The sequence below is a fragment of the Orycteropus afer genome, unplaced genomic scaffold (assembly GCF_000298275.1).
Source record: "Orycteropus afer afer isolate SDZICR_OR568_19922 unplaced genomic scaffold, OryAfe1.0 scaffold00450, whole genome shotgun sequence".
In the NCBI taxonomy this organism is placed as follows: Eukaryota; Metazoa; Chordata; class Mammalia; order Tubulidentata; family Orycteropodidae; genus Orycteropus; species Orycteropus afer.
Window position 1 is genome coordinate 2,386,742 of NW_006922037.1, and position 14,896 is coordinate 2,401,637.

Here is a 14,896-nt window from a genome sequence, read left to right on the forward strand (position 1 = left end):
TATAAATGTGTATCTATCTATTCAATGTCAGTGAGTTTATTTTTGGTTTCTGATATAATATGCATCTAATGCATAGAAAAGATCTAGGATGACTATCCAGGTGACTACATCTGGGAAAGGAGCTCTGGTGGTATAGTGGGTAAAGCATGTGGCTGCTAAACAGGAGGTCAGGGTTTCAAGTCCACTAGCTGTCCCATGGGAAAAAGATGAGATGATCTACTTCCATAAAGATGTATAGTCTTGGAAACCCAATGGGGGTTGCTGTAAGTTGGAATCGGCTCAATGGCAGTGTTGTTGTTGTTATGTGCCGTCAAGTCGGACCTGACTCACAGGACCCCTCCTTGGGTTTCTGAGGCAGTCATCACTACAGAAGTAAATTGCCCAACCTTCCTTCTGAGGAGTGGCTGGTGGGTAGGTATTTTTTTTTGGGGGGGGGCGGGGAACCTCTGGGAAGATGAATGAAATTAACTGAGGTGGGAGGAATGGAACTCAAATCAATCAGATTTTCACTACTGGTACTTATATATTACTTTAATTTTTCAAAATAACGTATCCACATTTTTTTGTGTGTAATCAAAAAAGGAAATTATTTAAAGTGTCCTCTTTTGGTAAATTCTAGACGTATACATTCCCAAACATTAACAGCAATTACTTCTGGGGAGTGGGCTTCAGAAAGAACTTTATTTTTTCCTTCAGACACTTCTACATTGTTTGAAAATTTGCCAGGAGCATGGATTACTCTTTCTAAATATGTTTAAATATTCAGTTGTATGAAGTGGTACAGAATGTATCAAAGTACTCAGGACATAAAGCCTCTGTAGAGGCTATGAAAGAGATCCAACCAAGATGTAGAATCAAGTCTGAAACATTCGATAGGAAAACAATGGCATTTTTCAAGTGATCAAATGAAATGCTTCCCAAGATTTTGGTTCTTAGAAGAGAAGTTATTTAGTCTTAAATTAAAAGTTAAGCAAGGGGGGCCGGGGGAAAGAAACTTAGAATCCAAGATTGAAAAAGAAGTAGCTAGGAAAACACTGCCTTTTATTCTTCTTTACATGTTGTTCCTTATGAACTGAGAGGAGAAACAGAAAAAGAAGTATTAGCAAGTAAGAAGAAAAGTTCATGTATTTTAATAATGAGCAAACGTAAAGACAGATTTAAATACAAATTGCTAAGAGTACAGAACTTCTAAACATTAAGAAAGGGAGAGAAGTATTTGAGTCAAATTGATAAGTGAAAAACAGAAAAAAAATTAGTAATGACGTGGAATTTTTCAAACATTTTAGCAATGGAGACTGGTTTTAGAAACAAAAGTATAATGGACACTGGCAACAGATAAAACAAGTTGGCGAGGCTGTGCTAGCTCAAGTGGAGGATATGGGCTCTGGTTTCCTGCTTGATTATCACCCATGTCCTAAGGCAAACTAAGGGAATACAGATCACAGATTGAAAACCACTGTTCCAAAGTATCACTTTAAAATATGTATTACTAAGTTTACTTAATAAAGTTATTTAATTCATGTTAATTATCAATATAGCATCTTTATGGTGCTTTTTCAAAATACTGAGATTAAGCAGGAAAACATACTAAAATTTTAGGATTAATAAAGATTGCAGTCCTCAACTTCTCTCATCTGTTTCAAATGTTAGAAGGGAGTAATATTAATCACAGAGAGCTGATACATATTTAAAGTAACTTATTTTTAGAAAAAATAGTATACTACTAAAATATATAAAGAGCTCAATAAAAGTGTTTGTTTTTGTTTTTTAATTATTAACTATAATTATTGCTGCTGAGTCAGTCAGCACACCTATGTAGCTGAATAAACCTTCTTGAGGGACTCCTAAAACAAGTGTAACCTAAAATGACTACTTAAATGAAACACACACAAAAAAAGAAAGAAAATCCCTTGCAAAATATTGATCCTGAAGACCTTATCTGCATACTGATTAGTGTTTGTACAGATTTTCCAATTAAAAAAATGCACAATTTCTAGAGTGAAATTCTCCCTCAGATCATAAACTAGTATCATACTTGATGAAATATTTTCTCATAATAGAAGACTAATTCTATTACTAAATCCTTTCCCATTTGGAAGATATAGCCCTAGTAAGTTTCACAGTAACTATCAACATTCCAAATTATAAAAATAGTATCCTACAGACCTATTCTCATATATATATATATATATATATATATAAATAAATAAATGTTTTAGATCTAACAGCCATAAAGAAAACGCACAAAATTTTAAATATTATCAAATTGAACCATTCTTCACTTTTAATTCTGAGGAACCATATATAAAATGAAACAATAAAAGAAATGGTGAAATTTTAAAATTTTGAATTCTATGTATTGTTATAATTCATGCATTTAAAATTACATTTTTATGACAGAATAAAAGCATACTTTTTGATAGGATATACTTTCAGCTGTGTGAACATCTTCCTGATTTCTCAGTACTTTTTGTGTGTCCATATTGAGAACCTGAAGCTGCTGGATCAGCTCTGCTTGCTGAGCGGTATGCGCACTGTTCTGTTTGTAAAGATTCTGCAGCTCCTGCAACTCCTTCCTGAACAAAGCAAGCAATAAAGAGAGGGAAGTGTGCATAAAGATCATCTCAGTTAAATAATTGTGCTCACCTCAGACTATAGATCAGCTTCCTATTTTTCATCTATTATTTTTTTACTGCAGGCAAACTTATTAATAAAAGAAATAATGTATAAAATATTTAATATTTATCACATACACCTAGAAAGTATTGATAGAACTACTCTGAGTTTCAAAGCCAAATACATTATCAATTTTCTTTTATAGCATGATAGTAATAAAAACCCTGGGTCTGCAGACATAGTACCACCTTCTTACTGAAATTAAGTTAACACTTCAGTTCCAAGAATTGATAAGCACTGATGACAACAATACTTATAAGATAGTTCTGAAAACAGGGTAAGTCATGCTTTCATTATACATCAGACAGTTAAGTGTAGTAAAAAGAATCTCAATAGGCAAATTAAATTTTCAAACCAAAGTTCCCTAACTTTGGCAGCACTGCCAATTCTAGTTTCCATCTCAGGAAAGTGAGATTCTGGCGGCTCCTGTGTTTGAAGGAAATGATGAGGCAACAAATGGAAGGGGAGCAACACAAGGGTAAATCTGTTGGGCAATCTACTTCCGTAGCGATACTGCCTCGGCAACCCAAGGAGGGGTCGCTATGAGTTGGGGCGATCTCGGCAGCACATAACAACAACAAAGCCATCCAGGGTTAGAAAGATACAAAAGAAAAGATACAACTTACAGTAAAAACAAAACACTTTACCCACCAAATCAAAGCATCTTAAAACATGCATATCAAAAACTGTAATCAATAACAGGAAAACTGTTCTGTACCTATATGGGAAGGAAAGACCACTGAAAATGGCAACATGAAAAAACAGGAATAAATTTAACAAGAAATCTCAAAAACCAGTCAAGGAACAACTTAAAATACTTAGGATACAAAGGAAGACAGAAACAAATAGACGTACCACACTCTGGGACAGAAAGACTGAATACCATAAAGATGTCAATTCTCCTTAGAGCTGATTTGTAAATGTGATTCTCTAATAGAAATACCAAATAAGAACTAGGTAATTTTATTTTAAAGGGAAAATCAGTAAGTAATAATGACGAGGGAAGCTCTGATAAAGAGCAATAATGGCAAATGTGCTATGTATTTTCTTACTCAGTCTTCATAATCTCTATCCTACCCTCTACCCTAAGAGGCCAACCTCTACAAACTGTACTGCACCAGCTCCTTGTCCTCTGGCTCTGACTGAATTTGATCACTGGAAGGAGGTGGTGAAAGGAAATTAAAGAGTAAAGAGGAGGAGGACAGGGTACTTATTTCCCTGGCTCCCTCTGAGGAACCACAGTCAGGTAGCAACTTGTGTGGTTGCTCCTAATAGGCAGCCTCTCTCCTGAGGCTACACTTCTCACTGAGACCTGGTAACAGCTCCTCTCCTTGCCCTTTAAGGGCAAGGGGTTGTAATGGCTTTACATTGTTGCTGATCTGTGATTAGTATTATACTGAATTGAAATGTCTATTTGAAGACAACTGACATTTTTATCATACTGAGTCTTCCAAACCATGAATAATGGTCAACTTACCAAACCGTTCTAATTTCTCTCAGTAATGTTTTATCATTTTCTATGTGTCTTACAACCCTTTTAATTACATGCCATTATTACATATACAATACATATTCCAATTATTCTCTTACCTTTGTTGAACAAAATGCCCATCTGTGGATATTTTGACCCTATTTACTGTAGCTTATAGCTCTTACAATACATTAATTTAAGTATACAAACTCAAGGGCAAAAATTACTGGAAAACACATTTATCCTAATTCCATGAATTTAATACAACATTGTATCCTAGAATGAATACAATGACTATTCTAGTAAATAATCTAACACCATCATACTCCAGAATAAAAAGGTAACTGTTACAATTTTTTCTATCATTCTAGGTGCTATATTTTAAGAAGAATATTAATACTATGGATATTGACAATACAGAATTCATCCAAATAGGTAAAACAAATAGTCTAACACCTCGGAAAGATTTACATAAAACATTTTATTAGGAATATGGATAATTAATCAACTGATGAAAAAATATAGTAATTATTGATAATTTTCTTCTTATATCTGAAAGGCTGTGCTATATAGGAGAGATAAGACCTTCTCTGATGTTCTTCAAATAACAGAACCAAGATAAATGGGTAAAATTTATGAAGAGGTAAATTTCAACTCGATATGGAAAAAAAATATAAACAATATAAAAATGAAAGAGTCTTGCAAAGTTTTCAGAAACATTTAAATTATAGTGTTAAAGCAAAAGACAAACACTATAAAGATACTATCTTAACAGGAAGAGGATAAGAAAAAATGGTCATTTTTAAATTTCTTCTAAGATCTTACTCCTGTTTAGAATTGCTTTTCTGCATCAATCAAATTATCATATTAAAAAAAACCCACCATGAAATAATAAATTGATCAGTTCATCATCTATAAACTTTATACTCCTAACTCATATAATAAGATTTTAATGTGATAAAATAAATTTGGTAAAATTCTAATTCAATTTTAATTTTATTAGATTCAGTGATGATAAGAAGTCACTCATGCAAAAGAAAAATCACAATGTATATTTAAATTTACAAAATCATTTTATTAAATGAAATTATAAAATGTACCTGATAAACAGTACTACCTTGAATCTCATACCATCCCACTAAAGTGAAAGATAATTCACAGCTAACTTTTAACAAAAGAAAAACTCCATCCCAATGTGTACCAAAATGGCAGTGACAACCACCACGTTGTACACACTAAGAATGCTTTTAGATTAAACAAAATCAATCACATAATCAAAGTTTATCACATAGCTCTATAAGACCTTCATTTCATCCTCTCATGCCACCAAAGTTGTATGCAAATATACATTAAAATATGTATCTATTTCATATATAGAACACATATATATAACAACATACAAACAAGCAAACACCCTGGCATGTTTATTCTCTCTTCTATTTTCCATTATTTTCTGATATAAGAAGTTGTAAAACAAATTGACAGTTTTAAAACCTTTCAATACAATTAAAAATAGAAGTACATAATGCTTACCTTTTCAAATAATCTTTATACACACACACACACACACACACATATACATATAACTTTTTCTTGTGATAAGGAGGAAAGTTTAGAGAAAATTGATTTACCATTCAACAATGCATATACATTTTGTTTTGTGACAATGACTGCAATCCCCACAATGTACCAGCACTCTTCCCACATTCTTTCCTTGTTTATATAATTTCCACATGTGCATCGTTACTATCCTTCCCTGCCTTCTAAGTTTTATCCCTGAGCAATTCTACCTAAGGCAATTGACTGCTAACCAGAAGGCTGGTGGTTCAAATCCACCAGCCACTTCCTGGAAGGAAGGTAGGGCAATCTACTTTTGTAGTGATGCTACCTCGGAAACCCAAGGAGGGGTCACTATGAATCAGACCCTACTTGACTGCAGTGAGTTTGGTTTTTGGTTTGCGAGTTTGGTTTACTGTATGGCTGAAAGTTGAGTCACAAAAGTGGGTTCAATTGATTTCATTTTACAAATAAACCAAAAAGCCATTGCCATAAAGTCAATTCCAACTCACAGGGACCCTACAGGATACAGCAGAACTGTTCCATGAGGTTTCCAAGGTTGAAATCTTTATGGAAGTAGACTGCCACACTTTCTCCCATGGAAAAGTTATGGGTTCAAACCACAGACCTTTTGATTAGCAGCCAAGCGCTTAACCACCGCATCACCCTGACTCTACCTTTTATGACTGTTGTTGTTGTTAGGTGCCACTGAGTCGTCTCCAACTCATAGTGAATGCTTCTTGGGTTTCCGAGGCAGTATCTCTGCAGAAGTAGATTGCTCTATCTTCCTTCCAAGGAGTGGGTTTGAACCTCCACCCTTCTGATTAGCAGTCAAGTGCCTCAGGCACTACACTACCAGAGCTTCTTTTATAACTAACTAAAAAATGCACTGCTGTAGAGTCAGATCTGATTCATGGCGACCCCTCCTTGGGTTTCCAAGGTAGTATCACTATGGAAATAGATTGCCCAACCTTCCTTCTGAGGAGTGGTTGGTGGGTTTGAACCGCCAGCCTTCTGGTTAGCAGTCAAATGCCTAAAATTAATTATGTAATATAGAAAGAACACTTGATAAACTAAAACTATACAGAACATAGTAAAATAAAAGGTTAGAATTGTATTTCTCAGGTTTGTAGGAGACCTTATAAACAATAACACATAGTAAATGGCTAGGAACTTTAGAAAGAAACAATGAATGAATGTATTGTCTGTTAAAAACTGAAACAAAAGGGAACTCTCTGATCACACTCTTCACAATTCTGTAAACCCTCTAATTCTACCAGGTTTGCTATATATAATCCTAGACTTTTTCATTGCATAAATGTATGTACCCATAAACTCAATGCCATCGAGTCATTCCAACTCACGGCAATCTCCACTGAGTTTCCAAGGCAGTAAATCTTTACAGAAGTAGAATGTCCCATCTTCCTACTGCGAAGCACCTGGTAAGTTTGAACCATCAAACTGGTAAGTTAACAATCAAATGCCTTATGCACTGTGCCACCAGAGCTCCTTATGTACCCATAACAAAACAAAACCAAACTCACTGCCATCAAGTTGATTCCAATTCATAGCGACCCCTTTTGGGTTTCCAAGGTAGTAAATCTTTACGAAAATAGATTGCCCAGTCTTGCTTCCATGGAGGCTGATGGGTTTGAACCACCAACCTACTGGTTAACAGTCAGGTATCTTATACACTGTACTACCAGAGCACCTTATGTACCCATAAAACGTACATTTTAATCATTTTTTAGGTGTTTATAATAAACATAAATGGTACCATTTTGAATATCTAATGATGCTTCTATAATGCTAAATTAAAAACTGAGTATACTTACCTGACCAAGGTAATATCCATATCTTTCTGGGTAAGTTCAGTTTGTTTATTACTCAATTGTAATGACAGAGCATTATATTTACTCTGTGACACTTCAATTTCTTTCCTGGCTTCATTTAAATTATCTTCGAAGGCCTAAAATTAGAGTACTTGTATCACCATCAAATATAATAAATATTAAATGTAATAAAAACTCTGTTAACTTTAACTAACTATTCTACAAATCACATAGAACTAGTACTGGTTTTATTGTTTTTTTTTGTTTTACCTTTTATTTTGATTTGGGTAAAAGTTTAGAGTAAACTGATTTTCCATTCAACAAATAATATGCATTTGGTTTCCTGACATTGAACTGCAATACCCACAATCTGACAGTACTCTTTCTGCTTCCCTCTTATTTCTTGTTTCCATTCGTCTTTCTTTCCTTTTCCTTTCTGCCTTCTGAGCAAAAAACTCTGGGCAAATGTCGCCCTTTTGATCTCATATGGTTGATGCTTATCTCCTGGGTATTACTGTTCAATGTATAGTCCTATCATCTGGCTGAAAGTTGTTCCAGGACTGAAGGGTTTCTAAGACCACAATCTTGGGAGTTCTAACAGTCTCTATTAAACCAGCAAGCCTGGCCTTTTATATGATTTTTGAGTTTTGTTCTTTTTTTCACATTTTCCTCCCACTCTATGCAGTACCTCCTATTATAATCCCATTCAGAGAGACTGGGAGTGCTATCTGGGTACTATCTAGTTCTTCTGGTCTCAAAATCGAAGGCTGTGGATCACCTGGTCCATTAGTCCTTTGGACTATTACTATTCATCTTTGACTGTCATTACCCTTCTTTGCTTCAAGTAGGAAGAAACTAATAGTTGCAACTTAAATGGCCACTCACTAGCTTTTAAGACCCCAGATGCTACTCAGTTGTTAATGTTAGGTATCGTCGAGTCACTTCCGACTCACAGTGACCCTAAGTACAACAGAACAAAACACTGCCCAATCCTGTGCCATCTTCATGATCTTTTATGTTTGAGCCCATTGTGGTGACTGTGTCAATCTATACCATTAAGGGTTTTTTTTGTTTTCACTGACCCTCTACCAATGTAGATGTGATGGACTTTTCTAGGGATTAGTCTTTCCTGATGACATGTCCAAAGTAAGCAAGACAAAGACAGTTTCACCATCCTAGCTTGTCTGTCAGTCTGTCATACTATGTTGGCTTGTGTGTTGTTATGATGCTGGATGCTAAGCCAATGCTACTTCAAATACCAGCAGGGTCACCAGGTCCAGCAGAGGTTCCAGACTGAGACAGATTAGGAATAAGGGCCTGGTGATCTACTCCAAAATTTAGTCAGTGAAAACCTACAATACCTAAAACAATAAAAAAAAATGACAGAAAATTAAGAAACAAACCCAGGCACACATGGAAACTTGGAGATGGAAAAGAGATTATATCACAAATTGATGAACTATTGAACAAACAGTGTTCAATTGTTGTTGGTGGTATTACTGTCACTGCCATTGAGTATGCCCCTGCCTCATGATGATCCCATGCACAAAAGAAATGGAACACTGGCAGGTCAGGTGCCATTCCTACGATGAGTTACAGATCAGACTGTTGTGATCCGTAGTTTTTATTGGCTTTCAGAAGTAGATCACCAGTCCTTTCTCCCTAGTCCATCTTAGTGTAGATGTTTTGCTGAAACCTCTTTAGCATGACAGAAACACACAAACCACCACTGACAGAAAGATGGTGCTTGTGCCTAAGGTGCAACGGCCAGGAATTGAGCCCAGATCTCTTATATGGAAAGTGAGAATTCTACCACTGAGCAGTATCAAATAGCATACTCAAAAATGAATTCTTGATACGAAAAAAAAAGACTTAAACAGGAAGGAAAAAGAAAACTCACAATTATCTTTGTGTCTTCAAGATAAGGAAAACTATTATACAAAACTCCAAAAGAAAAAACGTAAGAGAAAATAATAACATTATCAAAATTCAGAAACTTTTGAAGTCTCAATTAACTTTATTCAAGGTTAATAGAACAGAAGGTATTTGTAATTATATCATAAAGAATTAGTATCTAGAATAACTAAAGAATGCCTTTTCACTAAGGTGCTCTGGTGGCATAGTGCCCAAGGCATTTGACTGCTAACCAGAAGGTTGGCAGTTCAAACCAACCAGCCACTCCATAGAAGGAAGATGGGGTAACCTACTCACAGAAAGATTTACCACCTTGGAAACCCAACAGGGGTCACTATGAGTCAGAATCAATTCAGTGGCAGTGAGTTTGGTTTTTAAGTTTTGTTTTCAGTAAAAAGAATAAAACACTCCAATAGAATAAAGTTACAACACTAAAAACTACAGCAAATTTCATTATTTGAATGAGAAATAAAGAAATGAAATCAAATTCATTAAATGGTACAAATAATGATGTACCTGAGAATTAGTGTAAGGAAACAACACTTTCCCTTATCACAGTATCAAAACTGTTTACAGGTTACAGTGGAGCAGACTAATGTAAGAATTAAGAAAATAAATGCACTAGAATTCAATATTCTCCATGGCTCAGTCAAAGCTCCGTGCATCAAAAAATTTAAAGTATTTCCTTAAATATCTGAAATATTCACACACTCAGAAAGACATACCCCTCTATCTCTAACTTAAATATATACATACACGTTGTTAAAAGCTGTTGAATGAGTTCTGACTTATAAACCCAGGTACAATAGAATGAAACGATGAATGGTTCTGCGCCATCCTCACAATCACTGTTATAATGGAGTTCACTGTTGCAGCCACTGTGCCAATCCATCTCATTGAGGGTCTTCCTCTTTTTTGATGACCCTCTACTTTACTGTATATGATGTCCTTCTTCAGGGACAAATCCTTCCGATAACATGTCCAAAATACATGAGACAAAGTCTCATTATCCGTATTTCTAAGGAACATTTTGTCTTCCAAGACAGATTTGTTCATTTCTCTAGCAATTCATGGTACATTTAAATATTCTTCCCCAATATCATAATTCAAAGCCCTCAATCCTTCTTCAGTTTTCCTTATTGATTGTTAAGCATATGGGCATATCTAACTACACATATATATGCTTACATACATACATTTATATATATGGGGGATACTGTATGATTTAAAATCAAGAATTGTGTGTGTCAGGGTTGTGTCCTTTTACCATACTTACTCGATCTGTATCCTGAGCAAATTGTCCGAGAATCTGAACTACATGAAGTACATGACCTCAGGATTGAAGGAAGACTCATCAACAACCTGTGATATGCAGACTGTACAACCTTGCTTGCTAAAAGTTAGAAGGAGTTGAAGCACTTACTGATGAATATCAAAGACTTACAGACTTCACTACAGATTACATCTCAACATAAAGAAAACAAAAATCCTCACAACTGGACCAATAAGCAACATCATGATAAATGGAGAAAAGATTGAAGTTGTCAGAGATTACATTTTACCTGGATCTACAATCAATGCCCATGGAAGCAGCAGTCAAGAAATCATATGATGTATTACACTGGTCAAATCAGCAGCAAAAGATCTCATTAAAGTGTTAAAGATCAAAGATGTCACTTTGAAGACTAAAGCGCACCTGACCCACACCATGGTATTTTCAATAGCCTCATATGCATGTAGGAGCTCTGGTAGCGTAGCGCCTAAGGCATCTGACTGCTAACCAGAAGGCTGGCAGTTCAAACCCACCAGCCACTCCTCCGAAGGAAGGTTGGGAAATCTATTTCCGTAGTGATACTGCCTTGGAAACCCAAGGAGGGGTCACCATGAGTCGGATATGACTCAACAGCACAGAGTTTTTTTCATATGCATGTGAAGGCTGGATAATGAATAAGGAAGATCAAAGAAGAACCGATGCCTTTGAATTGTGGTGTTAGCAACGAATACTGAAAATACCATGGACCACCAGAAGAATGAACAAATCTTTCTCAAAAGAAGTACAGCCAGAATGCTCCTTAAAAGTAAGAATGGCCAGATTTTGTCTCATGTACATTAGTCATGTTGTCAAAGGGACAAGTCTCTGGAGAAGGATATTATGTTCGGTAAAGCAGAAAGGCACCAAAAAAGGGGAAGCGCCTCAACAAGATTGAATGACACAGTGGCTGCAACGATAGGCTCAAGCATAGAAAAGATTGTGAGGATGGCACAGGACTGGGCAGTGTTTTGTTCTGTTGTACATAGGGTCAATATGAGTGGAAAGTGACTCAATAGCACCTAACAACAACAATCCTAACTGTATTTTTGTGAGTCAAAGCCAATTCGACGGCATCTAACAACGTACACAAACACATATTCATATAATATATATTTGCTGAACAATTACATACACACATTTACTTGTAAATTCTTTTATAGTGCAAGAGAGGAACTACCGTATTTACAAGCACTAAATTTTATTTCTGGCCTTTCAACAAAATCCATGGTAAAGAGAAACCAGAAATTTGAGAGGAAAATTAGTAGAACTAGTCTTAAGTCATAGAAATAGCCACAAAAAGTATTATTTTGAAAAATATTGATCAAAAAGGATCTAAGATTATAAAAAGTGGTTGTAATTTTTATCTAAATAAGAATAAAATTTTACTATGCATATGTTTGCAGGGCGCTGAGCTCAGCAGGCTATTTTGACTCTGTCTCTGGTTGGGTGTCTCCTTTAGGACCCATGAGCAGCCTGCAGAAGGAGGCACAGTGAGACTTGGGCGCCGAATCTCCCATTTGCACAGTGTGAAAAGAGTCTGAAGGCTCTTCTGAGTATCTGGTCCTCCTCCGTCTGGTTTCTCACTGAGGCTTTGTCACTTCCCTACCATCATGTGGGGACCAAGCTTGGGGTGGGCTTGGTCAGGATATGGACCCAAGGCCTGGAGATCTCGGGCTCCTGGTTCTCTGAGTGTCAGCACAGGCCACCAGAATTCCTAAGCTCCTCCGATTGTTTCAGAATCACCAGAATGTGGTGCCAGGAAAGCCGGTTTATTTGTATTTGAAACTTGTTCTGAGAACCTGGCTGAAAACACTTCAGGCCAGCAGTTATTCCCAGCCTGGTCTGTCATATCAGACCCATCGGAAAATATTCTAGTTTATGGGGAAAAGGCAACCAGCATTTTAGGCTATGTTTGATTGAATTTTTTTAAATACACACATGATTCAACAGCCTGTGGTCTGAGGTCCCTGCTAATTGTTTAGGAATCCCTGACAATCAGAAGTCTAGCTTTCATCTGCCAGGGCTCTTATTACCTGAACGCTTTCCCCCCGCCCCCCACTCTCTAGGGAGGACTTATGGGTTGGGGGAGAGGGTAGGCTTGGGAGTTAGCCAGATCTGGGTTTGAATCTAGCTCTGTCAACAGAGTGCTGGACAAAATTGGGCAAATTAAGTTCTCTGAGGTTTCGTGTAGAGTAGAAACTTCATGCAAGCTTGTTGAACAAATAATACCTTCCTGGTGGAGCAGTCAGTACCTAAGGCATCGGACTGCTAACCAAAAGGCTGGTAGTTCAAACTCACCAGCCTCTCCTCGGAAAGAGGCTGGGAAATCTATTTCCATAGAGATACCGCCTCGGAAACCCAAAGAAGGGTCGCTACGAGTAGAGGAGACTCAACAGCAGTTGAGTTTGGTTTTGGTTTTTTAAATAAGAGAGGACAATGTCATAACACATATGAGTGAATATTCTTAACTGTTTTGTGCTTTTATTGCATTTTATTTTTCAAAGGACCTGAGAAATAAATTCTTAAAACAATACCGCACTGAATTCTATTTATAAATTTCAGCTTTAATTGAAAAAAGTCAAAGCTCATGATTCTAAATATACTTTTTCAATCATATTTTATTTCAAAATGCAATATCCTTTATTTTTAATGATTACATTGTAGGATAACTATCTGATGTCAGTTTCCTGCTTTGCACCATCAATTTTTAAAAAGCTGTGGGTCTTAAGTGAAGGAATATAAATTAATGCTAGTCCCCACTGGTAGATATAAATATATAAGTTTTTATTTAAAGAAAATAACATGTATTAAACTTCCTTAAAGAAGTTAAATCTAAAAGAGAGGCATGGATTCCATTCCCACTGCATACCTTTATTTTTGCCTCAGTGCTGTATTTTTCTTTTCTCCAGTGTGCTTCCTGCTTCCTCAGTTTCTCCAGGTCATTTAGCAGGTTAGTACAGTGTGCACTTAATTTCTCATTTTCCTCCTCTAGATTTTTTATAACCAGCCTGTTTTGCTCTTCCTTATTTTGTACACACTCCTTAGTGTCCTGTAGAACAGTACCACAGGACCAATAAACAAAACAAAACAACAACAAAAAAGGTGAGAACTAATCAGCAAATATCAACTGAGCAGTTTTACCCTCACAGCAGCTTCTTCTACATTTGATGGCCAAGGTCACCTGTGTACTTTTATTGGCCTCTTTTCATGCAGGTGGATGGGTCATATTTTTTCACTAGATGACAGCTTTGATGAGTACACATTTGCAAAGAGCCCATTAATTGATCAAGCTGCCTTTGATGCTGTCCCCAGCTATTTTTGAGACCCACACAGACATATCCTTCCAGACCTGGGTTTTATCAATTAATAATGCCAGTCCCATCAGAATCTAATTACAAGAAGCCACATATTCACACTCCTACTTTCTTAGCTCCATTTCCATCATTAACTATTTATCTGAAAGTTATAAAGCTTAGAGTCTTAGCTTTAAAGCATCTTTCTCAGAGTTTTTACATGTGAGAAAACTGTTTGGTACAGCAGGGCCTAAGGCAATTTTTCCTCCAAGCTTGTCACTTTTCTGTGCCACAAAGGCTGACAAAGCTTAAAGCAGGACTTCAAAGCAGCAGTCCAATAAAACTATGTACAAGTCAACACACCTTAAGTTCATGACTTTTATCTTTAAATTTCTTTCGCAAGTCACTGAATTCACTCCTTAGGAGGGCATTTTCTTCATCTACAGAAATCTTCCGTTTTACAAGGTCATTTATTTCCTGTTTTAGTCCTGATTCTCTCTGTGAAAGGAATTAAAATTATTGGTGAGCTGTTATTTCTAAAGAAAAGAAAATATTTTAAAGGTTTCAGACTTCCATCGTAATCATTAGCATTAATTAGCTTTCATAGTAAGTTCTATCATCACATTTCTCATTTCCTGTAATATGCACACACATTTTCAAATAAAATATACAATATGGTATTTACCTATTAGTTTAAAATAAAAAACATGTGAAATGTTTCACAATTTTCAAAAAGCAAACAATCACAACTTAAGTTGCATAACAGATGAAGAAAATTTTCCAATTTTAATAAAAGAAAATATGTACACAACTAAAACAAGAATAATTTAGACTCTAAATA

The 14,896-nt window shown here is 35.9% G+C and overlaps 1 protein-coding gene across 1 annotated transcript in view; it reads right to left on the reverse strand.

The window, feature by feature from the left end:
* The window catches only part of LOC103208537 (centlein-like), a gene marked incomplete at its 5' end in the record, with an annotated part of 460,544 nt that overhangs the window by 371,748 nt on the left and 73,900 nt on the right, over positions 1–14,896 (reverse strand). The window contains 4 exons of the mRNA XM_007954241.2: positions 2,414–2,576; positions 7,540–7,673; positions 13,632–13,811; positions 14,419–14,553. Coding sequence (XP_007952432.2) covers positions 2,414–2,576; positions 7,540–7,673; positions 13,632–13,811; positions 14,419–14,553 — 612 coding nt within the window. The remainder of the gene's footprint in view (positions 1–2,413; positions 2,577–7,539; positions 7,674–13,631; positions 13,812–14,418; positions 14,554–14,896) is intronic.